We start from the raw sequence: 26,892 nt of genomic DNA, 5'->3' as shown, positions 1-26,892 counted from the left end.
TTTAACATGTGAAAAGAAAAATAAATCCCATATTTATTTCAAGCAGATACTTGTGCATTGTGCAAACAATGTGTGGGTGGCCCTTGTCTCCTTCAAAGCTCATAAATTTTACATTACAATATGTTGAAAGTGTGCCATTACATGTTTGGTATACGTTTTAAGAGAGGCTGGTTTCTGGACAAAGGGAGAACAAAGAATGTTTAATATGCTTACTGAGATAAGTTTAAGCTGCAGGCAGCACTGCAGCAGACATGGATGGCTTCCATGCATCATTCTCTTAAGGTCTAACTACATGCTAAAAGATAAACTGGTCTGAGAGACCCTGGGCTACCATCCAATATCTGGCTTCTCACAGATCCCCTGTGTTAGAAATTTTGTATAGATATAGGGATGCTTTTCTGCAGAGTTTGGAGTCATCCTATATCTGCAAAAACAAATGTAAGAAGTTGACGAACACTAATTATAAAGATGTCACAAGTTTCACTGGCTTTTATTGTGTTTTCTATGTGATAAACTTGGGATATGATCTTAAATATTCATTAAGATACTTAAATATTTATTAGCTGAATGTTCAGTGCATTTGCATTGGGAAAATCTTTAGGGGAAACTAACAGAGTGACCCTAAGCAGAGTTACATATTTATATCAATATGCTTAGAATGGTGTAATTCTTCTTAGGATTACACTGTATCCTTGGTCATGGTGTTCCAGTGTAAGTGGCTACAGCCTTAAAGGCTGTTTAGCTAAGTGAGCATTTTGCAGTCACAGATTGTGAAAGAGACATCAACAAAGGCACAGTTATTTAGAACTGACCAAAACTTTAGCAGCTTGATACAAATATGAGAAAAAAGTGTTCCCATAGAACCACTTTAAAAATGTATTTTAAGGAATTATTGTCTTTATTTCTTGCTATCACTATTATTATTCATCTCAGTGGAAAGAAACTTGGTTAACAGTCAAGGATGATTGAGAACAGGAATGTATTGCTTGTAAAAGGGAAAGGTGTTCATTCACAAATAAAACATATGTTCTGCATGTTTAAAAAGTTCCTGGTCCCATTCTCAGCATTTCTAGTCAGGAGGGCTTCTCCTCAGCATCAGCTCTTCTCACTCAAATACATCCCTTAGCAGTTACACTCTTCTAAGCACACAGATAAGGCTATAACTCTACTTAGGATGGCACTGTTAGCACTAGCCTGTGCTGATATATTAGATGGGAAAGCCAAAAGAAGTGCTATTAAAATATAAGAAATACCTTCACCCCCACCCCCACCCCCACCCCCACCCCCCGTCAGTATGCTGCAAAAATCTGCAGCACATTAAAAAAAACTTCTCTGGGGATGGTTAAAAACAGAATGTTAAAAACAAGACAGTATTTCTTCATTCCAATGTAACAAGGTTGTTTGTATTTGAATAATTGTAGTTGTAGTCTAATGTGAAACATTTCTGAGAAAGATTTTTGAAATGTTCCACTGGTTTTTACAACTGATATGTTAAAGGGAATTTCATATTCAATTTTTAATTGTAGGTTTTTTTGTCTTTGCTTTTGGTTTTGTGCACCCTCCCTCTAGGATCAAAATAAGTGCAAAAACAGCTTCCATATTACAAAATAATGAGCAAGCTATTGAGCACAGTAGAATTCTTAGGGGCTAATATTAACAGCTTGCTCCCTACTTGTCATTCTTTTTGATCTTTATTGATCTCCACTACCCCTTATACCAACGGGGCTATCTACAATTTTTAACAGTTTCCATCGTATCACTACAAAATGGAGTAAGTATTATTCCACACGTGACAATTTTTTAAGCAAGTCATCATCAGGTACTGAACTTGGTTATGGTGTGAGATCAATTCTGGCTTAAATACTTTCAATATTTACCACATGAAAATTAGGATGTGCATGCAGAGGCGCATCTGCCATGGGGACATAGGGAGTCAAATGTTCCTGGGCACCTCCCATCTGATCACGTGGAGGGGGGGGCGCGCAAAAAATTCAGGTTTGTGGTTTTCTGTATTTTTTGGTGTTTTTCCATTTTTTGGCCTGCAAGGGGTGCAGCTTTTAGGCTAGCAGCACCAACATTTCAGGGACTTTTTGGGAGTCTCTCCTGATGATACCACCAAGTTTGGTGAGGTTTGGTTCAGGGGGTCCAAAGTTATGGTCTCCCAAAAGGGGTGCCCCAATCCCCCATGGTTTCCAATGGAAACTAATAGATGGGGGCTACACCTTTGAGGGTCCATAACTTTGGACCACCTGAACCAAACTTCACCAAACCTGGGTGGCATCATCAAGAGAGTCTCCTAAAGATACCCTGAGATTTTGGTGCTGCTAGTTTAACAACTGCACCCCTGACAGCAGGCACCCCCCAAATTTCCCCAGATTCTCCTTTTAAATCCACCCCCTTCGGCATGGATTTAAAGGGAGAATCTGAAGTCCCTAGTTTAAACATTGAAATTGATGCTGTTTCAGGGTGAGGGAGAATGTGCCCCCAAACAGCATCACTTTCAATGCTGTTTAAACTGGGGACCCCAGATTCTCCCTTTAAGGTGGATTTAAAAGAAGAATTTGGGCTTTCTAGTTTAAATACCATTGAAAGTGATGCTGTTTGGGGGTGGATTCCAGCATCACTTTCAATGTAAACTAGAAGCCCCAGATTCTCCTTTTAAATCCACCTTAAAGGGAAAATCTGGGTTCCCCAATTTAAAAAACATTGAAAGTGATGCTGTGTTTCTGGGTTAAGCCGACAGCAGGGATGCATGGGGGCGGGGTAACACAATGTGTGGGGGTGGGGCTACACAACCCGCAGGGGGAGGGGGAGCGCCCAGAGGATGTTTCGTCCCTGGGTGCCACTTCTCCCATATGCCTCTGTATGCATGTGTTTCCAGAATTATTTTTGGACTAGCCACTTTTATTACAAATGTCAATCCACAAACAACTTTAGGCAACCCCAGCAAGGGACTTTCTGCAGAGGTGGTTTGTTATTGCCTTCCTCTACCGTTTTTCTTGGTGGTTTCTCATGAAAGTAAAGATAAAACCTCAGCTTCTGTGATCAGGCTATACCAAATTGCTCCTTTGCCCTCCATTATTTTATATTGCTAAATGCTTTACTTGATGTTCATATATTTTGCATTACAATGCCTGCACATTTTAAAAATCGAGGTTCTTTAAGTGAGAGAAACACTAAGATGACATAGCACCCCATATGTTCTTAGCTTCAAAATGAGCTTTACCTACATCTGAAATCGCCAGCAGTGTGCTACAAGATGCCTTAGAGATAAACATAGGTTCACTCTGCCTCAACTCAGAAATGTCAGTTTTATGTGGTGGAGGATTGGTGTTGAAATTGAAAGAATGGCAGCCTATTTGCTTTAACATTTTAAAAAGGCATGCTCAAAGACAAAAAGAGAGTTGTAATTTAGTTGGGTCAGAGATATCTCAAAACAGAAACTGTCCTTGGTAAACAGGGTCAAATGGGCCCTATGATGTCCGATATGCTCACTTTGTGCTAACTAAAAGCACATTAACAACTGTCGTGTGACTACTATTCCATTTGAGTCTTCGGTGTTGTCGGCAGCCTGCTAGTGACCACTACTGGTAGAAAGACAGCGATCGCATTGCCTTTCCCCTCCAGCCGGTTTGGATGCGGGTGTGCCACCTTTTTCCCTCACAGAATTATTCTTAACGATACGGCAGTAATAGCCTTGTTTCAACCCGTACTCGAGGGAGACGGGTCCTTTTGATCCACATTCATGATAGCATCGTAGGATAAGCTGTAAGGACAAGAGCGGCCGCCCGTGGGAATGATGGCAGCCGTACTGTTAATTCGTATTTCCTAAATAGGGAGACAAAACAATTGCCTTTCCCTGATATTGATGGACATTACTATAGAGATTTTTCAAATATCAGAAGCCTCTGGTCTCTTGTGTTCTCTGGAATATCTTCGGACCTCAGTCCCAACGGGAACAACACAAAGCGTTATGCGCGCAGGTGGAGGGAGCCGCGTTTCCAAGGCGAGGCTTCAGCTCCGTCGCCAGTACAGACTTCAGTGCAGTGTCGTCGCAAATCACCCTGTTTCACCTTCGCCCCCACTTTTCTGGTTTTGCAATTCAGCGATCGTGTTTGACAGTTTATTTCTCTCCTTTTTGCAGAGCGCATTATCTGCGCAAAGTGCTTACAAATCCCATTTTCCCGCACAAGAGAAAACCTACAGCTGCAAGAGCATGAACCTCTACAAGGCGGGGGCGGGGTCTGTATTCTACACCTTAAAATTACTTGAATGGCAGAAGGCTGGGTTTCTCCATTGGTCGCCTACGATTCCTTTAGAGCCCTCTAACGAAAGGGCCTCAGAGGCTTCAGCAGCTCCCAGGATATCCGGCATGCCGACCAAAGGACTGCCGGTCCGTCTACCACTCCTTATATCTATGGGCCAGCCAGCCGAGATATTCACTTGTTCTCTCAGAACCCGGAAGCGGAAAAGAGCGACGACCTGGAAGCGACTGCAGCTGTTCTTTTGCCGGTTCCTTCGGTTCTTTGCCCCCTCCCTGGCGAGGATGAAGCTCTCGTCCTCGCGCGGGCGGGGGTGGGGCCTCTGGGTGGCCTGGCTGTTCGGGAGCCTGTTAGCAGGTTAGGAGGACTTGGTGGGATGGGGTGGGGCGACGACGACGATTCCGGTGAGGGGAGGGGGGGAGGGAAGCGGTTATTCGGGAGCGGGTATCTTAGGTTACCTGTGCATAGCTGGGCGGCGTTGCCACTCTGGAGATTTTAATCAGGTGGTCCCTCTCCTTATCACGAAGTGCCCCCCATAGAGATTCCATCTGGGAGCTCCTCACACCCCCAAGACCCAGCTTAGATGTAACAAAAAAGCAAATCGTAAAACTTGATGGGCTTCATGGGCTCCCAGAGTTTTGTCCCCTTACCCTCTTTCAGCAGCCCTGTGAAAATGATGTCCCCTTAGTAAGCAAACAGTTTCTGGCAAAGCACCTGCTAGTGTCTCCTGGGATTCTTTGCAAATAAAAGGCTAGACAGATCTGGTTCTTATGCACCAGGGCTCCTTGCTTAATTGCATGCTCTTAAGAAAAAAAATAATTACCATCACTAAAAATATATTCGTTGTATCTTAAGAGTTCCTGATTTATTTATTTTTTTGCAATGGCTGCTGGGTCAACAAAATCATGTAAAGTTGCCATATACTCGGTCACACTTCTTGTCTGTCAAAGTCTGTACTGTCTACTCTGACTGGAAATGACAACCTAGGGTCTCAGACTGAGAGATCTTCTATATCACTTACTAACTGATCCTTTTAACTGGAGATGCTGGGGGATTTAACCTGGGATTTTTGTGTGTGCCAAATAGATGCTGTCCCATTGAGCCACAGTCTCACCCCAGTGTTGAATATTTTGTAATGGATTGTTGTTACAACCCTGGTTTATGAGGGCAGGGGAATACCAGAATGAGTTGACCGCACTGAACAGTTTTGGTGCCTTGGAAAATTGAGTTCACTGTGTATTGCAGTGATTGGTAAATTCGATCTAGTTTTGTGTTGCTGAGGTGATGACTCTTATGCTTATATCCTTGGTTATCCTAAAGAGAATGAAGAAAAAAATTATGTATTATGGTACTTCTGCTCTAACAAATCTCTTCAGATTTTCACATGAATAACACCAGAAGTTCAAATTAAATGCACATGTAGGTGCTTTATACCAATTCTGACCACTGGTGCCATGTAGGAGCAGCAGTGGTGTAGGAGCTTAAGAGCTCGTGTATCTAATCTGGAGGAACCGAGTTTGATTCTCCACTCAGCCGCCTGACCTGTGGAGGCTTATCTGGGGAATTCAGATTAGCCTGTACACTCCCACACACGCCAGCTGGGTGACCTTGGGCTAGTCACAGCTTCTCGGAGCTCTCTCAGTCCCACCTACCTCACAGGGTGTTTGCTGTGAGGGGGGAAGGGCAAGGAGATTGTAAGCCCCTTTGAGTCTCCTACAGGAGAGAAAGGGGGGATATAAATCCAAACTCCTCCTCCTCCTCCTCCTCCTCCTCTTCTTCTGTGTACTCTGCCAGTGGTCCTCCAAGGTGATGCTGGCAGAGAATTTTTTTTCCCTAACTGGGGAGGGCAAGGATTAATCTGGGATCATTTGCAATCAAAGCATATTCACTGCCACTGGAACACACATCCTCTTCCTTTAACTTAAGTGATGGTAGAGATATTACAACTATGTGAATGAACACCTGCTTCACAAAGATGAAGGGAGATGATGAGCTTGTACTACTTCTGTTGAATGGTACTAAATGTCTTCGTTTCTGTATTTTTTTTCAATAGGAGCAACTGAAACAGATGATCTGTCTGAAAAGCTGAGTGAAACTGCTCTTCCATTTACTACAGAAAGTAGTTCTTCTCATGTAAACAGTGACAAAGCTAAGGCGTCTATACAGTACAGAACTGCAGAAATTGCAGATGCTATGATGGGTCATGGCGTTCCTGAAGGACAGCCTGTACTTCTGTCAGTTATTCCAGGTGAGACAAAGGAGAGGCAGGTCTCAGAATCTGATTCTGGCACCTGTGATGCAGTCAATGGTGAATGCAGCATGCAAGGTGTTATTGCATCTCTTGCTCAGCCTGGCTCTTCTGCTCAAGAGCAAATAAGAGAGACAGCTGTAGTACTGGAGGCTGTGCATCCTTCATCAACAGACGACTCTAATAGCACAGATGGTATGAAAACGCCTAAAGTGAATTGTGAAGAAAGAAATATCGCAGGAATAACTAACTTTACGTTACAAATTCTGAATATTTCCCAAGTAAGCACAAACCTTGTGATCAATGTCTATTTGTCTTTTATGAGTCATCTAGTTTTATTTTAGGAATCCTGGGGTGTGTGTTAGCATTCTGGAATTACAACTTGTTTCTGACTGTGTTGACTGAACAAAATGATTGGGGGAGGGAAGAGTGCTTATATCAGGGGTCTCCATCCTTTTTGAACCTATGGGCCCCTTTGTAATTCTAGTAGAGCATGGTGAAAGCAGCTATAAAATGGCTGACACAAGAGGTGGGGCCAGCCACAAAATGGATCCCGCAACTTCCCTTCTATCACAAAGTGAAGATCTTTATGCTGTGGTAGCAGCTGCTGCCAAAGCAACATTTTTTTAAAAATCTGCATAGCCAATCATAAGCCTTTCTGGGCAAAAGTTCCATCTGCTCCCCCCCGTCCCCATGCACTTGACAGGCACCAGGAAAGGTATAAGCTGGCACCATGGTATCCACGGCTCCATGTTGGGAATCCCCGAGTAAACTAGTTGAGATAGCTTTGGACCTGTTTCTTCTAGCTTCTGGCCTGGTCATAGAATGGAGGCTGTGCTGGTCACCCTCACAGATGATCTTTGTAGACATCCGGATAGAGGTGGGTTAGTGCTGCTGTTACTGCTCGATCTGACAGCAGCTTTTGACATGGTTGACTACTGAATCCTGGCCTGCTGCCTTGCTGATTCTAGTATATGTGGGACAGTCTTACAATGGCTGGCCTCATTACTCTAGAACAGGGGTCTGCAACCTGTGGCTCTCCAGATGTTCATGGGCTACAATTCCCATCAGCCCCTGCCACCACGGCCAATTGGGCAGGTTGCAGGGGCTGATGGGAATTGTAGTCCATGAACATCTGGAGAGCCGCAGGTTGCAGACCCCTGCTCTAGAATCAGGGACAGAGGGTGGCACTTGACAGGGAGAGGGTTTCTCCATGATACCCTTTGGTATATGGAGTACCTCAGGTGGCAATCCTCTCCTCAGTGTTATTTAACATATATATGTGGCTGTTCACCCAGCTAGTCCAGAGTTTTGGGCTGGGTTATCAGTACTCAGATGATACTTACTATCAGAAGAAAAAAAGTATTGGTGGAATCCAGTCAATTATATTTGGATTGTCATGATTTGAAAAGACTCCTATTCCATTTTGCTGTTTCCCTGTCTGCTCTTTACTTTTTGTTTTAATGTGCTGTTCCTTTTTTCTAGTTATTGTACTAGACTGAAAGCAGTCTAGCATCCCATTGTGTATAAATGGCTGCAGCCTTAGTAGGCTTCAGCAGCAAGGCACATTTCTACTTTGGATCTAAACTTTCACTTATGAACGAAGTTTAAAAAGTACCCCTAAGGGCATTTAAATGTTTTTCTATAGCTGATAAGCTTTTTCTTATACACGCTTATAGATTAAGGGCCCAAGAAACTTAATTAATAATAATAATTCAGATGGTGGGGGGGGGGGGAATTGGCCTGTGGGAGTGGCAGAGGGTCATGTCAGCACTATTGCGCACCCTGCCAGTGTAAGTGGCACCTATGCCGGCGAGGAGAGCAGATACGCTACGTTCATGTGTTTCACAGCTCTGCAGTGTCTGCACCCAGAAGCATCTGCTGCCTGGAAGCTGAGCTGGTGTCCAAGCACATGGTGGTACAGAACGGGGGGCAGGGCAGTGGTGTTTCCAGGGGTGGAACCAAATACTCGGCTTTCTCCAGCCTTCCAGCTGGGGAAGGCACCCCTCCAGAACTGCAGACTTATCCCACTGAAAAGTGTGACATAAGCCTGTTTAGCCTATGGGGCTGTTTGAGATTTTTAATTTGCCTCCTTTCTGTGCCACCTGAAGCTCCTTTGGAGACAATGTGCTGCTGCCTTTGCCACACTGTCCACTTTGCCATGCTATCCCTGGCCGCCTTGGAGCACCTCCTCCCCCTCTGGATTGGGCTGTAAAAAAAATGGGGAGAGATGTACTGTAGCTGCTGGGAGAGAATAGGCAATGCTGATCCTTTTCAAAATAATAGATTGGAAGTTAACTCCCCCCCCCCCCCCCCCCCCCCAATTTCTTAATGTAGTGAGGATTAAAACCTTGCTAACACATCCTACTTTTTAATGATCAATGTATGGTTGAATGTAAGCAGTTGAATTTCTTGTTGAAATATACTGTCTTTCTCAAGAATTAATTTGAACAATGCATAATGACAATTACGTGCTTAATTTTTTTGTTTCATCATAGGATTTAATGGAATTCTTAAATCCAAATGGCAGTGACTGTACCTTAGTGCTGTTTTATACCCCTTGGTGCCGTTTCTCTGCCAATTTGGCTCCCCATTTTAATTCTTTGCCTCGAGCATTTCCAACTCTTCATTTCTTGGCCTTGGATGCCTCACAACACAGCAGGTAACTTCTTGTTTACTTACCTTTGGAGTGTGTTTGCTGCTGTTTTTGCCATTCACCTTCTGTAGAAAAAACATACATTTTAGCATATATTGTCAGAATAATATGTGAAGGTAGAAAGCATCTTATGTCCTTCTTCTGCCCTTAAAAGTTTCGTTACTTTAAAAAGTAGTTCTATTGAATAGTGGTCAGTCACAGGCAGTGTAATTCTATGGGGGAGGTAGTTGTGGCACACCTGGGGGTGGCACAGCTGCGCCTCCTCCTAAGAGGCTTGCTGCACTGTGATCAACGATCTCAAAGTGACGCTCTCCCGACCTCTGTGCAACTGCAGTGACCTGTTCCCACCCTGCTAAAGTCACTCTATAGTTTAATAAAAAATTAATAGTTATTATTTTGCTGTGGTATAAAGGAGACATCAATTCTGTAAAGGTGACTTTTCTACTGTAATCCTGTTCCTTCACAGTTTGTCAACCAGATTTGGAACTGTAGCTGTTCCTAACATCCTCCTTTTCCAAGGGGCTAAGCCTATGGCAAGGTTTAACCATACAGATCGAACCCTAGACACACTGAAAGCTTTCATCTTTAATCAGACAGGTATGATATTACATTGTTATCCTACTATTCCTTCAGGCTCGGGATAGTTTATATCGTTCTCTCTTTCTGCATTTGATCCACACTTCAGCTCTGTGAGCCATACTAGGTTGAGAAAGAGTGATTGGGGTGAGGCCAACCAATACATTTTATGGTTCCAGTATGCTTCATAACAGGGTGGAGAGTTGAACTTGGGGCTTCTGAGGCCTATTTCAGCACTGTAACCACCACAATCCATTACTGTGGGGGCTGTAAAGGTCACAACCTGCTAAGTTTTATTTAGGCCTACATTTGTTTGCTTTATGATCACAAGAAGTCATAATGCATAGATGTGGAAGCTCTATTCGGACTTGTTCAAGAGATTTGAGATTTTTGGGAAAGCTAAATCAAATCACAATCATGTGTGCATTTTCATGGGAGTAAGAGACATTTAATACTGTGAGACATTTTTGAGAAAATGCATATCGAATCAAGCTTAGGCATCTAATAGCTCATGTAGCAGTAAGAGTTAGGAATGTCTACTATATGCTTATAAATTATAAATACGGTTTCTTCCACTTAGAGAGCCATCGTGGTATAGTGATTAAGAGCAGGTGCACTCTAATCTGGAGAACCGGGTTTGATTCCCTGGTCTGCCACTTGAGCTGAGGAGACTTATCTGGTGAACCAGATTAGCTTGTGCATTCCCAACACATGCCAGCTGGGTGACCTTGGGCTAGTCACAGCTCTTCGGAGCTCTCAGCCCCACCCACTTCACAGGGTGTTTGTGGCGGGGGGAAGGGAAAGGAGATTGTAAGCCCCTTTGAGGCTCCTACAGGAGAGAAAAGGGGGATATAAACACAACTCTTCTTCTCTTCTTAATTGAATGATGAATATAAGAGGAGGATAGCTATTACCAGTTATCCCTTCTCTCCTGTATTATAAGGGAAGATATTTTTATTCTGCCATTTTTTGTTGTTCTGACAAAAATGGCACCCAAGGAAGGCAATAGAAACAACACATTTAAAAATCCTTGGGGACTGAGTTGAGCTGGATTCAGGAGAGGTGTCAGACAATTTCTTGCCCTCCTGATGGTTTCTCTGATTGCAATTGGAAGCTGGATAGAGAGACCTTAGTTGTTTCCTGGTATGGTGGAGAGGGTTTCTGGCTGCTTACTGATTTTCTCCTTATGGCCTTATCTACAGTTTGTGAAATACATTTATCTCTAGCACTTCTGGATGGAATAGTTGACAAAGTTACTTATATTCTAGTCTCTGTCACTGCCTCATGAAAGACAGAAGAATGCAATAAACTATTTCCTATTTTAAAGTGCCTTCAGAATTTTATTATTATTTTACTACACAAGGATGGAGAAACTTGCTTGTCTTGTTATATTTTGCTTTTTGTTTGGAGAACTGAAGTACAATTGAATTGGTAACATTTTATCCAGTAGCTATTATTAATGTAGGAAGTATATTTGATACTTTAAGCTTATTGTTGTATTTATGGGGGAAAAAAAGCAGAATCAGTCTTGGATCTACCAGTATCTTCCACAAGCAGAAAAAATATCCATCCACAGGGTGTGACTACCTTTCCCTCTGCTGCAGTCCATATGGCCCTTCCCCAAATGCTACTCCTGGGAGGTGGAGTTCCCAAGAGCAGCATGATGGAGAAATTGGAGGTCTACAGCTTACAGGGGAGATGGCAAAATCACCCTCTCCAAACTCTGGAAATCCTTTGCCAGATCTAAGCTGTAATCCACAATTGTCAATCTGTGTGTGTATCTGCCACCATGATGCAACAACTTCATGCATCTGATAAAGTGGCTCTGGCCCCTAAAAGTAAATATCACTGTAAATTCAGAAGTATTCCAGGTAGCATCACACATTTATTTAGATATTTGTAGTGATATTGTGTTATGTTTAATTTCTATACCACCCTCCCCTGAAGGGCTCAGAGCGGTGCACAACAAGATAATAATATAGTACATATACAATGGTCATGACATCGGCAACATCAGTAGTAAACAACAATAAATAAACCATGGACAATATTAGTAATACTCCATAATCAACATCATACATCAGAACAACATAAAAATTCTTAATATAACAATGCATAATAACAATGTCCAACAACATAATATAACATCACAATCTTCAGTAATAACATCATCGCACAACATTAAAATAACATCCTACTATCCCCATAGCATCACAAATAATTACATCACCTGTACATAATGAACCCAACCAGAAGGATAGCAAAAAACCATATTATAGCAAGGTTAGCATAATACAACCTTAGGAAAACCAGATATTAAAAGAAATCATTACCATATCATCAATTTAGATATTTATATAGGTGCCACAATACTTTGTTGCTTTGTCTTCAGTAGACTAGCACAGTTAGCCTTCAGGGATCTGTTCCTCTAGCGTGAAAGTAACTTCTGGTTGTATTTTGAAATTTACAAAGCTGGGGCAATGTCAGGGTAAGTGCTAAATAACAAAATGGTATAAGTCTAAATGCAAACAAAAGATACTTGCATGCAAACATCAGTAGTACCATTTTTATGTATAATTCTGATTAAACTAACGAGTGACTGTTTCTTTCAGGAATTGAGCCCAAGATTGACGTAGTGATCACTGAAGAAGATCAAGAAGGTCCCCTACCTAGTACTCTGACTAAAGGAATAGACTGGCTTCTCTTATTTTCTTTACTGTTTCTTATCAGTTTCATCATGTATGCTACTGTTCGGACTGAAAGCATCCGGTGGCTAATACCTGGTCATGATCAGGAGCATCAGGAATAATGTGCCTGAGAACTTTATGCTTTGAGAACAAGTTAAATAGCATAAAATTGTACAGTAGATTGACTGTGATTTCTTGTGCACATAAACCTCATCGTGTTTCTCTATTCAAAAACACAGAACATCAAATGTTAAACATTGCTATGGGAGCGCTGTGAAAAGATATAATTGGAAACTTCTCAATAAAGTAGAGATGAGAGAATTTTCTGCAGAAAAGTACTTATGCTTGTTGTAGGTTTCTCATACTCCCCCCCTTTTTAAAAAGAAAAATCATGATTACTTCTAGTGAGTGGATTACTACTTTTTATAGTAGAACACCATGACATTTCCATGCCTTGCCAAGTTGTCTGCAGGTGGATGTTTATGATGTGGTAAAGATCAGATTTTAAAACACAGGTTTTGGAAAACTCCTTGAACTTTTGCTATTGATTTTGCATTTCAGATGCTCAGAGTATAAATTCTTACAAATACACAACACACACAACATGCAATTCAGAGCTGTATTTGGGTACGGTCTTGATACTAGCATTTGGTCCTAGTAATCATTGACACTGCCATAATTATGGTGTCTAAATAATAATGTTAGAATGTTGCTGTAAAGCATCATAGCATTTCTGTAATAGCTGACATGAGAAGGTGACACTCATACGTGCCCTGAAGTTATAATAGGTTTAGTCTTTTAAAGGTGCAAAAAAGGACCTGATTAGGCAATTTAATGTTTAATATTTTTATATATAACTTTCAGCATGGGTGTAAATTGGTATAGCACTGTGGTTATTGTCTTAATGTTGTGTTTTAGTCTTGCCTCATCAGGCAACAGAAAACAAGATCGATCATATACAGCATCAGGAAGAGAATACCATTACGGGATTACATTAAATCCAGGAGAGTTCTGTGGCATTTTAGAGATTGCTATCACAATAAACCTATGTCCAAGTTCTAAAGACTTTTTGTACTTCTTCTCTTCATTGGTGTCCTGAGATAGGCAACAGAATGAGACAAGGACAGTCCAATTAAGCAAATATTCTGTTCTAATTTGGCAGGGGCTTGTCCCTGCATTTGTTGGTCATGGCTGGGATACAGTGAAAATTATATGTGGGTTAAAGGTAAGAGCCTTTCAGACCTCTTGTCGTCTACACAAGTCAGTTAGTTCAGTATGTTGGAATGCTAGAGGGAATTTTGTCATCTTATGGATGAGTGGAGGTTGCTTCATGTGTAGCCTCGGGCAGTGACCCTGGGGAGGAGGGGCCTCTTTCCAGATCAGTATGTTTAGATCTTTTGTGGGTTGCTTTCTTCAGGTATCATTGTTGGGGAAATGGAATGAATTTTTTAAAGGTTGTTTTTGGCAGGATAGGATGACGACCTTGAATCTGTGAGGGGCAGCAGGTAGGTATGTAATTGATGAAAAGAGAAAGGAAGGTGGCAGTGGTATTTCTGTGGGGCAGTTTCTGGTGCGAAGTCCTGGCGGTATTGAAGAAGGGGGAGTCTCCCCAGTGATGGTTAAAAACGGATAAGCAGGCGAAGATGCAGGACTCGCCGCCCTAAGCAAGAACCGCGCAGCATCCGTGATCATACGGCGGTCGGTCGCACGCAGCCTCGGTCCTGCCTGCCGATCAAACCATATTCACACCTATCTCTTGAGCCTCATGAAACGCGCGGGCAGCAGAGCATCTGGCCCCGCCTCCCCACGGTGACGCAGCTTCAGTGGACGGCGGGGGCGGGCCTTGTAGAGTCTCCCTCGTGGCCCTGGTAGCGCATGCGCGGAGGGGCGGCGCCCCAGAAACTAAAGCCCATGACAGGCGGCGCAGGGCTGAGGTGTTTGTGGCCGCTCCGGGTGGGACTGGTGGCCGTGGCAGGACGGGGCATCAGCAGAAGCGGGTTCACCGCCGCCATGGTGAGAGTCTGGGCGGGAGCAAAAGGGAAGGAGCCGCTCCGCCCGCTTCCTGGGGACGCCACTCAGTAGCGGGGATCTCCACCGTCCCTACACAGAGCATTGACCCGCTGCCCCTTTCCTTATTTTTCACTCACTGGGGTTGCGGGAGGTGCAATTTCAGATCCTTTCCAAAGGTTTTCCATGCACAGACAACCCTCGAAACGCATCTCCCACGTAACATTGGTCATTTGAACGCCTCATTCAGCTTCGGTTCAAAGTGGTTCTCTTCCGCTTCGCAGAGAGAGAGAGAGAGAGTGTCTGGGTACCTGGTCCTCAATTATTTATTGTTGTTTACTTTATTTATAGGCCATCTTTCTCGTTGAAACGTGAGTCGGTTTTCAAGATTTTAAAAAAGCAGCATAAGACAACCAATAAACTACGCAGTAGGAGGACTGCAAACACGAGTTTGGGCTACACCTGGGAATGCTTTCCACTTGATGGGGAGGGGGCAACAGACAACAATGGCGTCTGAGGAGAAGGCTGGGCTTGGCGACTTCTCCCTAAATAATTCCTTTTCTTTGTGAAACGTCCTGACTCAAGCTGTTAGGCAATAGGGCGTTTTGTGGAGGAATTGTTTTGTATGGAGAAGCTATCAGGGTTTGTGTGCAGGGTGAAGTAGCAGAGCTCAGGCACAGGCCGGCCCATAGGCAGAAATTTTTCGGTGGGGGTGGAAAATGAGTACAGTGGTGGTCAGCCCATCATTTTTTATTTTCTTTATAATTTATTTATTTGTGCCTTATTTATTTTTCCAATTTTGTACTTGAGACTCAAGGTGTATGCATAGTATAAGGCAACATAATTGAATAGCACAAGGGATCTAATAAACAGTGCAGTAGACGTAGGATTACAAAAATTAGAAAAAGGCAAAAAAACTTCAGATATTCTATGTTACACCCCACCCCACCCCCCATACACCCCTGGCTTTTTAAATTAGGACTCTTCAGCCTGGCTGACTGTTAATTCTGTTCTAGCCAACTGCGTAGAGAATTCACATTTATGACAGGATTTTTACTTCAGATTCCTCCTTTTTTACATAGAGAATTTATACTTGAAAGACTTGTGGGTTTCACATCAACTCTAGTGCTGATTGGAGGGGTGTGACAAATGATTGATGGGGCCCCACCCCATTTTGTAGCACCATGACTATGGGCCTGGGCACAAGTTTGCTACAAACTGGGTCTCACACTTTGTAAGGATTCTATGGCCCATTATGCATGGAGTCCTTCCTGCAGTGCTCCTTGCTCTGCAGTGCCTTCACAGTGGGGTCTCCTTGCATTTCCTTTTTTACACCTGAGGGGGAGCCCCACCGCCTGTTTTCCAGACCCCACTTCCAGGTTGCTCCCTTGTCCAACACAAGATTGAAGATTGCTGATTATTCACCTGTGTTCTGTTCCACAACAAGGGTAAGTTTCCTCTGGGGCAGAATTCTGTACTGCCATGATCCCAGTTGTGGAGTCAAAGGTCCTGGAAGTCCTGCATTTAGCGAGAGTGGGGAAACCCCAATGTTTCTCCTTGCTTTGGAGTTTTGCTCCTTCCAGGTTGCTCCCCTGTCCAAAGCAGGATTGAAGTTTGCCAGCTTTTTTGGTGCTCTTTAAATGTCATATCAATATTCCTTATATTGCTATTGTACAGGCTGCTATAATTTTTTAAAAGGAAAATGCACAAAAACAAAGCTAGTACACTTCGACATTGCATTGGACAGGGGAGCAACCCAGAAGAGGGGTCAGGCAAGCTGGGCAGCAGGCAATGGGGCACCTCCTCATGTGTAAACAAAGAAACATGAGGAGACCCCACTACTAAGGCATTGCGGAGTGAGGAGATTGTGGGAAGTAGTCCACACATAACAGAATTTCCAGTTATCATGTAATCAGTGACATCGGTAGTTTGCTTAGACCCAATAGACCCTTCACCTGTTGTTTGCAGAATAGTTTTGGCAAAATAATGATATTCAAATGTATATTATCCCTGTTTCATACAGAGGCCAGTGTGTAATGGTTCTAGGCACAAGGTTTGCTTCATTTTTTAAAAAGTCTGGGATGTATGAAGTGTACAGTAATGTGAAAGCATTCATTTCAAGCATTATTTGAGTTTTGAAATAGCCTTTTCTACATCTTGTTTTCTTTCTTTTTGTTTGTTTATTTTTGGCAAGCCTTTAATATGCTCAAAGTTTCAAAATTACCCTGGAAAGAAATTTCTGAAATGACACATTTGAGTTAGTGTAACAATCTGTGCTAGCCATTTAGTTTATGGTGGCTGCTAGAATCTGTTATTGGCACATTCCAAGGATTATTTGAGATGGCACTTTTCTGTAGCCCATAGGATTTTTGTAGGAGCTAGTGAATCTCAACTTTTATTTTCCATTTTTCTTGAAGTTTTCCTTATGACAATTTATAGTTTTACCAGCAAGCAATTTGCATTGCTGAACAAGATCCCAAACTAAGCACGATTATAATATTTCCTCATAAATACATTTTCTTTTGAAATAATACTAGTCTTCTAATTAGTGAAGCTCAGATTTGGCGGAGACTAAGGCGGATTCCGCATGGGCCCAAAACAGTGGTGTGAAAATGGTTTACAATGGTTTACAATGTTGTAAAAGGGTCTACACCATTTTCACACCTGTTTTTGGCCCATGTGGAATCCACCTAAGAGTTTTTGATTTTAACTATAATTTTATGAGTCAGTGTTTGGAGGTGGGTAGGTTCCTTTTAATTTTTTTTAATTATAATGCAGGATTTTCAGTCTGGGAGCTTGTGTTGTCTTGATTCTACCATTGGTGTGAATCTGTCAACAGTCACCTTGAGTTTTCTATAAAAGCTACTTTCCTGTTTCACAGGGTAGTTTACCGCTGGCTTCTACAAATACATAGAGAACCAGTGACTTTAAAACAAACATTGCGATATGGATACGTTTTCCTGTACAAAACCACTAGAAAGGAAAGTGGAAATGTAAATAGTATTTGGACATTGAAATGTCAACACTGGACAAATCAGTGAAATAGTCATGCTTGATCCCTGATTTAGTGATTGTATCCTACCATTTGATTAGTTTTTAGACAGTTAGTAAATAAAAGCAGAGCTGTTTGAAATCATCCAGGAATCCCACTATATAGTTTGGCATCATTCTGTCACCTGTACCAGAGGATAATGCACTGTAGTTGTTAATATTTAACTGTGTCCAGAGGTGATGATCACTTATTTGACATGGGTGCCCTTTGGGTTCAGGCAGAAACAAAACAGCTGATGTTTGTCAGCTTCCCTGACCATCCAATTTATCTCCAACTTCTTTATCTTTGTTTCCACTCTCTCAAAAAAATCTTGAATCATATTGAACTACAACTATATTTTATGCATCTTTGGATCTGGTGCAGAAATATAATGCTTTGGATACATCTGAACTGGGAGAACTCTTGCTGATTTATGAAGCATTGATCATTGTACTCAGCTGTGTGAAGAAGATAGCTGAAAATATAATTGTGGAATATCTCAATTTCTTCTCATAGAAAGTAGCCATTTCTCTTAGAAATTGATCACATTTAACTGAAAGGCTTTGGGGTTGTATTGTTATGTTAACTTTTTTAAATATTTGAGTAAAGGGGAATAGTGATTCATATTTGAAACACAGTGCCATCTGGTGGTTAAGATTAACCTGTTATATCTAACAAATGCAGTTGCTCAAATATGTAGTATATTCAAGTTTCAGAGTTCAGCTATTGAACGAATGAGAGGTTGAATCTTTAGTTAAATATAGCTGGCTTTTCAATGGAAACTGAACTGGCCATTCTGTTAGGTATGATGTCATTTTCAGCTTTATTCGTAGAAGTGTTCAGTGCACCTGTAGGTTAAGCTGGATATGTTTTTGTTGCCAGAGATAAACATCTAGAAGGACAACTGTGGTAGGCATTTATAGCAAGATTGGTATGTATTTTTGTCTTGTATTGTTATGGACTGGAATTCATTTTGTAAAATGGATGGGAAGCTTGTAAGAAAGTGATGATTCAGGCATAACGCTCCTGACCCCTTTACCATGCTTAAGGAGGAGGTTGCAGGAGTTTGTTTATGTTCCCTTTCTTGCTAGCTTTAATCACTGTAAAGGGTTGCAGCAGCAAGTAACCAGGAGGTACTCTTACCCAGCACTTCAGTCTTTAGTTTCACGTTAAACTTTCAAATCCTTAAGACCAATTCTGTGGTTAGTGTTAACCATAATTCTAATCAGCGTCCACATCAAAAGGAGGCAGGATGATCCATGTACAGTGTGAGCAGGGAGGAGCCAGAGCAGGATAGAAAGGAGAACATCATCTTGCATCCTGCTCCTGTTATCTTAATCAAGGTTTCATCACAGCGGCACAGGAGCTGAGCAGGTCCATAAATATCTTGCTGCAAAGGATTTTCCAAAGGGGTACTGCTTTCCTCAGAGGAAGTGTAATTAGCTATGCATATTATACGCAATGTATAAAATTATCTCTACTATTACGTTACTTCCCATTTGAAACTGATTTACTAATTTATCGGATGTCAGCTGTTTTGGTAACCCCTTCTAAAACTGGATGAAGATAACTGACAGTAAATATTTCAAGATTAACAGTGTTGGCTGTTATAAGAGACAAGAATATGGACAATTTTCTGAAAAACTGGAAATCCTTTGTGGACTACTTGTTGAAAACATATACAAATAGCGAAACAACCCAGGATTTGAGACTTAAATGAAAACGGCGTATTAGATCCAGACAACTTTAAAAGAAGGACTAAAGGTGAAAAAATGTAGATATTAATTATAAGCACGGAGTTAGATTTATGCTTGGATCCTTAGTGAGGTAGCTGGAAGTCATCATATATATATGTGTAGGTGTTTGTGTATGTTTTTTTCTTTTCATTTAGTAGTATAGGGGGGAGGGGGGACTAGATCGGGATCTTTTCTTTATCTTTCTATGTATGTGCTATTTAGATGTGTAAAACAAATAATAAGATTAAAAAAGATTAACAGTGTTGGATAGTTTTCAGTCAGCCAACTGTGGCCACTATTGTTGTACAGAAGTACTATGGAGAAGTTAATTTGGAAAAAAATGCTATGTATGATCCCACTAAGCCCTGTTAAATTCTGTTGATTTCAGTGAAAGAGAAGTGAAGCACTCACTTCACTCCTTTATGGAACTAGTGGGATTTATGTAGGGATGAGCCGCTGATCCAGCAGCACCGTAAGTAGAGCGCTGGAATGCCGGCGCTCCTACGATCTTCTGGTCGCAACCGCTCCCCTGCCCCTCACTCCCCGATGAGTCACAGGTCATGAACTACCTGGCTCACAACCACCAGGTGTCCCAGACAAAGGGACAGTGGGCCCTTGCCCCCAGGTGGGGATTAGACCCAGACGCTGATGCTCCCTCCCGCACGTAGCAGCCAGGTGAGATCATGCATCACATGATGATCTCTCAGTCTCCCGCTCTCCCGGTTTCCCCCGGTCCGCCCTTCTACACCCCCCCATGATAACCCTAATAAAGTTATGCCAGGGGCGAAGCACGCGGCAGGAGTCGCTTAGGATCCACGGACACCCCGCGCTCACCGCTGCTGGCGGCTCTCCACCTCAGATGAAATCTCCGCGTCTGCGTCTGCGCTCTTACGCTGACTCCGCGAGCACGCGACAAGCTGGTGCCGAAACCCGGGAATCCCCGAACCTCCCACCCTGCTCACCGTCGCCTGGGAAAGGGCCGCGGTAAAAAAAAACCGACGATTTATCGCTGGATCGGGTACGCATCCAGGAAGACCCCTCATCTCGGTATTATCGCCCGTCCGCTGGATCGGCGATCCAGGGACCCGGAAGTTCCTAGGACATCATTCTCTCTGCGTTCCGGGTACGAAACAACGGTGAGTATGGGAGCTTGCAAAAGCAGGGCTTATGACAAGCTAACGCTAATCGAACTAAAAGCTGTTAAGCTGAAATGCGGCGAGGGTCTCCATAAAGAGAGGGGAGCTGCGCAAAGAAATTGGTTGAGGATTGAAGCTCAATGTCCGCCATGGTACCCAGAAGGGGACATTGAATCTTAAGGATTGGGAAAACATCGGTGCACTCTTCAAGACAGAGCCTCGCTAGCCGGTGTCGCTGCTACTGACGTGGAGACAATGTTATGTCGCCATCAGCCTGCAGGTCTATGGCTCCCTTGCTGTAGATCGCCCTCCTTTCGACCCTTCAGCTTCAGTTTCACCCCCCGGAACTTTCTATCCACTAAATTGGACGCCTGTCCTCCTTCTGCCCCCCTTGCTTCCCCGCCCCATTCAAATCCTCCCGCGGCTCGACCACTCCTTCCTCTCGCCCCGCCTTCATTTTCCGAAGCCACCACACCTCCGTCAGCGCCACATAGTGGCGCGGGTTTCAAAACCCTAGCAGAGCGTATTAGCCACGACCTGCAAAAAAAGGAAACCCTGACGGAAGACGATGCCGATCTCCTTGCTGTGTGCCCGATTCATTACAATCATCATGAGGGGGAGGGTGGCATCGATAGAAGAGTTGTCAAATACCGCCCTCTAGGTTACAACATCATCACTGAGCTCCGAAGGGCGATGCGGGACGTAGGGATCACTAGCCCCTATGTGAGAGGCATGCTGGAAGCAGTCGCGAGGAATCACCTGATGGTTCCGAAGGACTGGAAAACCACCTTTCGCATGCTCTTGAACCCTGCACAGTATGTGGTCTGGGAAAGCGAGTACCGCCAGCAGTGCGCGAACAGAGGAGCAACCTCTGGCGGCGCTTACACCGCCGCGCAGCTTTACGGCTGCGACGCTTTCGCCAACCCCAATGACCAGATCATCCTGCCCGAGGCCACCCTAGCAGTCGCCTCTGAGTGTGCCTACAAGGCATTCGTAAAGGTCCCCAATGCCGGGCAGCTGGCCCAAAGTTTTTCTGCCATCCGCCAGAAACCCCAAGAGCCTTATGCTGAATTCGTGAACAGACTCCAGGAAGCCCTCAAAAGGCAGGTAGATAGCGAGGTGGCCCAGAACGAGCTCCTTTTGCGCCTCGCCAAGGAGAACGCCTCCTCTGAGTGCCGCAGAGCAATCACGGGCCTAGGCAGGGACCCTGAACTGGCCGACATGCTTAAAGCTTGCCAGGACGTCGGGTCCTCCACCCACCAAGCCAGTCTCCTAGCCGCAGCACTCTCCACCGCCAGGGGACAGCCCCAGGATGATTGCTTCAATTGCGGCAGGCCAAGGCACTTCCGGAGGGAGTGTAGGCAACCCGGCGGGGGGGCCTACAATCCCGATGGAGGAGGGTCTTCCCCCAGGAGGCGAAGGCCCCCGAGGCCACCAAAGACCCGATGCCCCCAGTGCCAGAAAGGCTTCCACTGGAGAAGCGAGTGCCCGTCGGGAAACTCGCGCCCGGGCATCTCCCCAGCCCAAGACCAAGGAGGAGAGTATTAGAACAGCCCCAGACACCAAGACCCACGCCCAAACCACCCCCCTCTCGTGGCATTTCGCTCACATGCACCCAGCCCGTGTCTTTTAAGTTCCCCCACGAGGTCCTCGTTGCCCCAACCCAATATCGCGACCCCATCCCAACGGGGACCATTGGGCTGGTGCTGCCAAAGGCCTCCGCCGCTGAGCAGGGATTGTTTATCATCCCCGGAGTCATCGACTCCACACACCAGGGATCCATTCACCTCCAGGTCTGGACAAACATCCAGCAGGAGTTGCCCAGCGGAACCAGCTGCGCACAGCTGATCCTCCTGCCCCATGCGCTGCCCGCTATCGACGCAATAAAGGCCACGAGCCCCAGCAGCCATCAGGGTGCAGCCAACACCACCATCGCAGCGGTGGAAACACCCATCGGAAGCTCCCGCCCGTACCTGGAGCTCACTATGGAGGGGTGTCTGTTCAAGGGCCTGGTGGACACTGGCGCTGATGTGACTGTCATCAGAGCAGCCGAGTGGCCTGACCAGTGGCCAACCGAGACCTGTCCGCACATCTGGGGGGTGGGGGGAAAACAAACCGCGAGACGGAGCATCCGCCCGCTCACGGTCCGCAGCCCAGGACTCGAGCGGCAGCTCACAGTCCGCCCCATCATTCTGGACATCCATGTTAATCTCTGGGGAAGGGACCTCATGAGCCAGGTCAAAACGACCTTAGTCTGGGATGGGTAAACCCATCACACAGGTCATTGATCCTGATTGCGCTTCCTGAACTCATTTTCGAACCTCCGCAATGGAACTATTCCCCCCTCCCTTTTCTCTTCCTTCTATTTTTTAACCCGAAAGGGCGGGAGGGCCAATTGGCTGACTGGCCCTCCCTGGATTAAAATCTGGGCCCATCCTGATGCCGCAGCACTGCCAGGACAGGCCCTAAGTTAAGGGGATGCTGCAGCCACAGATTCACCCATGGACCTGTGTGGGTGGTGGGTGCCAAAGCGCCGGGCAGCTGTATGAATTCAGCGTGCAGGGCCAGGCGCTTGGCCACCAACGCCCGGACGGCCCAGAGACCCGGATGACCTGGGGAGATGTCAAAGCAACCACCAACCAAGCTCGAGAGCTGCTGTGCCAACAAGGCTACCCAGAGACGCCCGAGGATCTCTGCGCTGCCCTCTTTGCGATCATCACCGCCAACTCGGCTGTCACTATCCTCTGCCTGCTCTGCTGCCTCCTGCCGGTGGCAGCCGGCCACCCTCTGACGAGCTTTGACCAGACCAACATCTGGGAGCAATTCGCTGCCGCTGCCAACGTTTCGTCCTTCTGCCTGGGCCAATACCTAGGAGTCGGGAGCTTGCTAAGCTCCTGCCTACTCCCCATTTGCAAAGCCCCTGGAGACTTCCTAGCGGAGTCTGGCTTAAGCCCCTTCATGAATGCTTCATCCATCAAGTACTGTATGAGCGCTGACTGGGGACCCGTCGTCCAAACCCTCCCGGCCGGCGCTCTCTCCCTTGTCACCAAGACTGTCGCCAATCACAAGTCCAACACCTGCGCCCGCATTGCCGGTGTGGCAAGACGAGAGACCGACCTGGGCCCGTTCACCGGCACGGCCAACTGGAACTGCACGCACATGGAGGACATTCCCCCCGTGTACGGAAACATCTTGCTCCCCAAGGGCTGGTTCTGGACTTGCGGGGAGAGGACCTTTAACTACATCCCTGCTCGGCTCTCTGCCGGGACTCTCTGTTGCCTTAGCCGTCTCACCATCGTCCTGCCTCAGGCTCCGCCCCGAGAGTCTGGTGCACGCCGCCCGGCTCCACTCTGCCCCTCAATTCCCTTCTTGCCGGAGCGACGCGGTTGCCCTCTCCGAGCGGAGTTCGTCTCCCTCGCGACCTCCCTAGTGGGAGTCCCCGGACTCGCTTCTTACAACGCTAAGACAATTGGCCGGCTGGCCTGTGCCCTTGCGAAGTCCATCAACTCCACCTCCATTGCTCTGGATGCCCTGGCCTCCTCGGGAAAGCAGCAGGTGAGCTCTGCCGTTTCTAATTTTAGATAATCGTGTCAGCTATTGATTATTTGTTGTTATTGCATCACCAAGGCTGTGAGAATGTACATGATATGTGTTGTTTTAATCTTTCTGATAATCTTCCCATTTGATTCTAGGCAAGTATGAAAGTGCGTGAGCGTGCAAGTAGTTGTATCCAATCTGAAATATGTAACGTATTGCCCTTAACTGGTGGTCAGCCCTCTGGAGCTGGCTACCGGGAGGATGGTTAAGTGCTATTGTACAGCTCTGCATTGGTTTGATTGTGTGCCTCATCGTTGGATCCTGTCTTGTTCAATGTGTGTCTAATGTTGCCTGTAACATGTGTAAGAGACCCCCCGACTTCCCCTTACATCGCAACCAAGTCCTAATGCTACACAAACAACTCAGCCAGCTTGGCCAACGTACGGGCGGAGGAGAGGCTTGAAGGCCCCCTTTAAACCAGCCCTTCTAAGCAATTCGGGCCTCCTTCTAAACGTAAAAAGAGAGATGCTGTAGGGATGAGCCGCTGATCCAGCAGCACCGGGTAAGTAGAGCCGCTGGAATCGCCGGCGCGCCTTAATGATCTTCCTTGGTCGCTAATCCGCCTCCTTCTGCCCTCACAATTCCCTCGATGAGTCACAGGTCAAGCGAACTACCTGGCTCGACAAACCACCAGGTGTCCCAGACAAAGGGACAGTGGGCTCTCTTGCCCCCCCAGGTGGTGGGATTAGACCCAGACGCTTGATGCTCCTCCTCCTGCACGTAGCAGCTACAGGGTGAGATCAAGTGCATCACTATGATTCGATCTTCCCGCCCTCCGGCTTCCGTTTCCCCCGGTCCGCCCTTTCCTACACGCCTCCCATGATAACCCTAATAAGAAGGTGCCAGCAGGGCGAAAGCATCGCTGCAGAGTCGCTTAGGATCACGGACCCCTCAAGCGCCTACCCGCTGCTGGCGCTCTCCACCCGGATGAAATGCCCTCCTCGCCTCTGCCTCGTTCTTCCACGCTTGACTCCGCTGGCATCCAGCTCACAAGCTAAATGTTTGACATTCATATGCAGCTATTGCCCTCCCTCCCCCAAACATTAGAACTGTAAGAGTTTTGTAGGTTTAGGGCCTGTAATTTGATGGATTTTTGCTTGTTTGATGGTTTATATAATGAAGCCATATCATAAATTTTTTGCCACTACTATCCTGCAGAACTTTGTTGCTGTAAAACACCAGTCCTTATGTCAGCTAAGGAATAGCATTGCTAACTTTGATTTGGAATGCATTTTCTTTCTCCCCCTTTCCCCTTGATAGTCATCACAGTCTCACTGGCTGACCACAGAAGAAAGGAACCAAGTTTTATATGACCTCAAAGCTTCAGGATGGTCTGAGCTAAGCGAAAGGGATGCCATTTACAAAGAATTCAACTTCAAAACTTTCAATCAGGTAAATACTGTGAAGACCTAGTCTCAATTTAAAGGAAATGCTCTAACTCAGTTTGATTTATGGTCAGCTCCATAACCAGCTGTTCTTGCTCTTTAGAGACCTAATATGTTAATATAAATATTCTGAATTTAAAGCAAAAACTGGAAACTTGTGAGAGGGGAAAGTGTGGAACCTTCCAACCCCCCCCCCTTTTAAATTGAGTTTCTTCTGCTTTCAACAGTTTTTGCCTTTATGACATATATTCAGTTAGCATCAAGCTTTTTTAAAAAAAAGTCACATTGTTTTGGCAAAATTAGTCATGTGAGTATGCAGAAATTCTACGTTGTCTGCTGGTAACAATATCTGGTTGCTCTTGTGATGGACATCAAGCCCAGTTTACTACTGGATATAATGATTAGCTTGTTCTGAATTCTCACAAAGCTCTCACTTCACATCTCTTGAGGTTATCATTTTCTTGAGTTTTTCAGAATCATCCTTTGTTACCTCTGAAGTGAACATTTACAAACTAATCTTAAACACAATTATTCAGGGCACAACTAGATGAAATGTCAGAGATCAGTTGCTGGATCACCTTTCTCTTAATATGTCTATAAATATCATCAGTAGCTTTTATGGTGGCAAATGAGAATGGGACTGCAGTTCCAGGTGAGAGGGTTTTTTGTAGGTTTTTGCCTTATTTTTTACTAGTTCAAAGGCTATATTCATATAGCTATATTCATATCTACCTTTTCCCCCAGATGTAGAAGAGTATGGATACATACATTTTTCCTTACCAGCCAAATAACAATTCTAGCAGGAAATCCCTTATATTGGGAGAAATGACTGGGGGAGGGGAAAGGAAGTGTTGACTTCCCTCCCTGCACCATAGTCGTGAACCAATGTGGTGTACTGATTGCCAGATTCTAAAGACAGAGGAAGGTAAGGTGAGCCCTGCTGGATTAGACCAGTAATCCATCTAATACAGCATCCTGTCTCACAGAACGGCCAACTAGTTGCTATGGAGATCCAACAATAAGGCATGGAGGCTGAAGCCTCCCCCCCCCCCCCCCGTGTTGCCTCCTGGCACCTGTATTCAGAGGTTTGCTGCCTCTAAATATGGAGGTTCCTTTTAGTCACCCCGGCATAAGAACATAAGAGGTCTGATTATGATCTCCAATATGTAATCTAGTCGCAACCTGCAAGTCACAGCTAAACATACTGCTAAAGACTTATTTAACATCTTTCCTGATGCATAACACATTCAGTCCAATCCAGGCCTTCATGAGTTGAATGGGCACTTTCTCACATGCACCAATGCTACGTCCATGGAACTGATGTCAAAAGGCGGGGATGGCTTTCCACTTTCCCAGCTCTGATCCACTTGCTCCACAGAACCTCCCCATTGGCCTTGAAATTGAGAGGGTAGAGGTTTGGTTGTAATATTGATCCTCCTGCTGTATTTAGCCTTCCTCCATTCTGGGACTAAGAGTGGTACCTCATCATAGGCCTGTTCCCTCCTCCTCACTCAAAGGCCCTTAGACGGGCCCTGCCCCTATTGAAAGACCAAGGCTTAAAGACTGGTGAT

The 26,892-nt window shown here is 45.0% G+C and overlaps 2 protein-coding genes across 2 annotated transcripts in view; both read left to right on the top strand.

Moving 5' to 3' along the window:
• Positions 1 to 4,357: 4,357 nt before the first annotated feature.
• Positions 4,358 to 13,492, top strand: TXNDC15 (thioredoxin domain containing 15). The gene is made up of 5 exons (XM_048491854.1): positions 4,358 to 4,619; positions 6,316 to 6,791; positions 9,009 to 9,172; positions 9,633 to 9,763; positions 12,355 to 13,492. Exons 1-5 carry the CDS (start codon positions 4,373 to 4,375, stop codon positions 12,549 to 12,551), a joined length of 1,215 nt encoding a protein of 404 aa, XP_048347811.1. The 5' UTR covers positions 4,358 to 4,372; the 3' UTR covers positions 12,552 to 13,492.
• An 823-nt stretch (positions 13,493 to 14,315) lies between these two features.
• Positions 14,316 to 26,892, top strand: part of PCBD2 (pterin-4 alpha-carbinolamine dehydratase 2) — a 51,339-nt gene continuing 38,762 nt past the window's right edge. The window contains exons 1-2 of the mRNA XM_048490350.1: positions 14,316 to 14,442; positions 25,197 to 25,328. Coding sequence (XP_048346307.1) covers positions 14,341 to 14,442; positions 25,197 to 25,328 — 234 coding nt within the window. The 5' untranslated portion in view covers positions 14,316 to 14,340. The remainder of the gene's footprint in view (positions 14,443 to 25,196; positions 25,329 to 26,892) is intronic.

The sequence above is a fragment of the Sphaerodactylus townsendi genome, linkage group LG03 (assembly GCF_021028975.2).
Source record: "Sphaerodactylus townsendi isolate TG3544 linkage group LG03, MPM_Stown_v2.3, whole genome shotgun sequence".
NCBI lineage: Eukaryota > Metazoa > Chordata > Lepidosauria > Squamata > Sphaerodactylidae > Sphaerodactylus > Sphaerodactylus townsendi.
Note: the sequence above shows the minus strand (reverse complement) of the source record. Positions and strands in the feature narration are given on the sequence as shown.

Bases quoted from the DNA above. Each gene is read 5' to 3' on its own strand.
- TXNDC15 (XM_048491854.1), top strand. From the start codon at position 4,373: ATGCCGACCAAAGGACTGCCGGTCCGTCTACCACTCCTTATATCTATG. The intron at 4,620-6,315 runs GTTAGGAGGACT...TTTTTTCAATAG, and splicing joins GTTCGGGAGCCTGTTAGCAG to GAGCAACTGAAACAGATGAT. The intron at 9,173-9,632 runs GTAACTTCTTGT...GTTCCTTCACAG, and splicing joins GATGCCTCACAACACAGCAG to TTTGTCAACCAGATTTGGAA.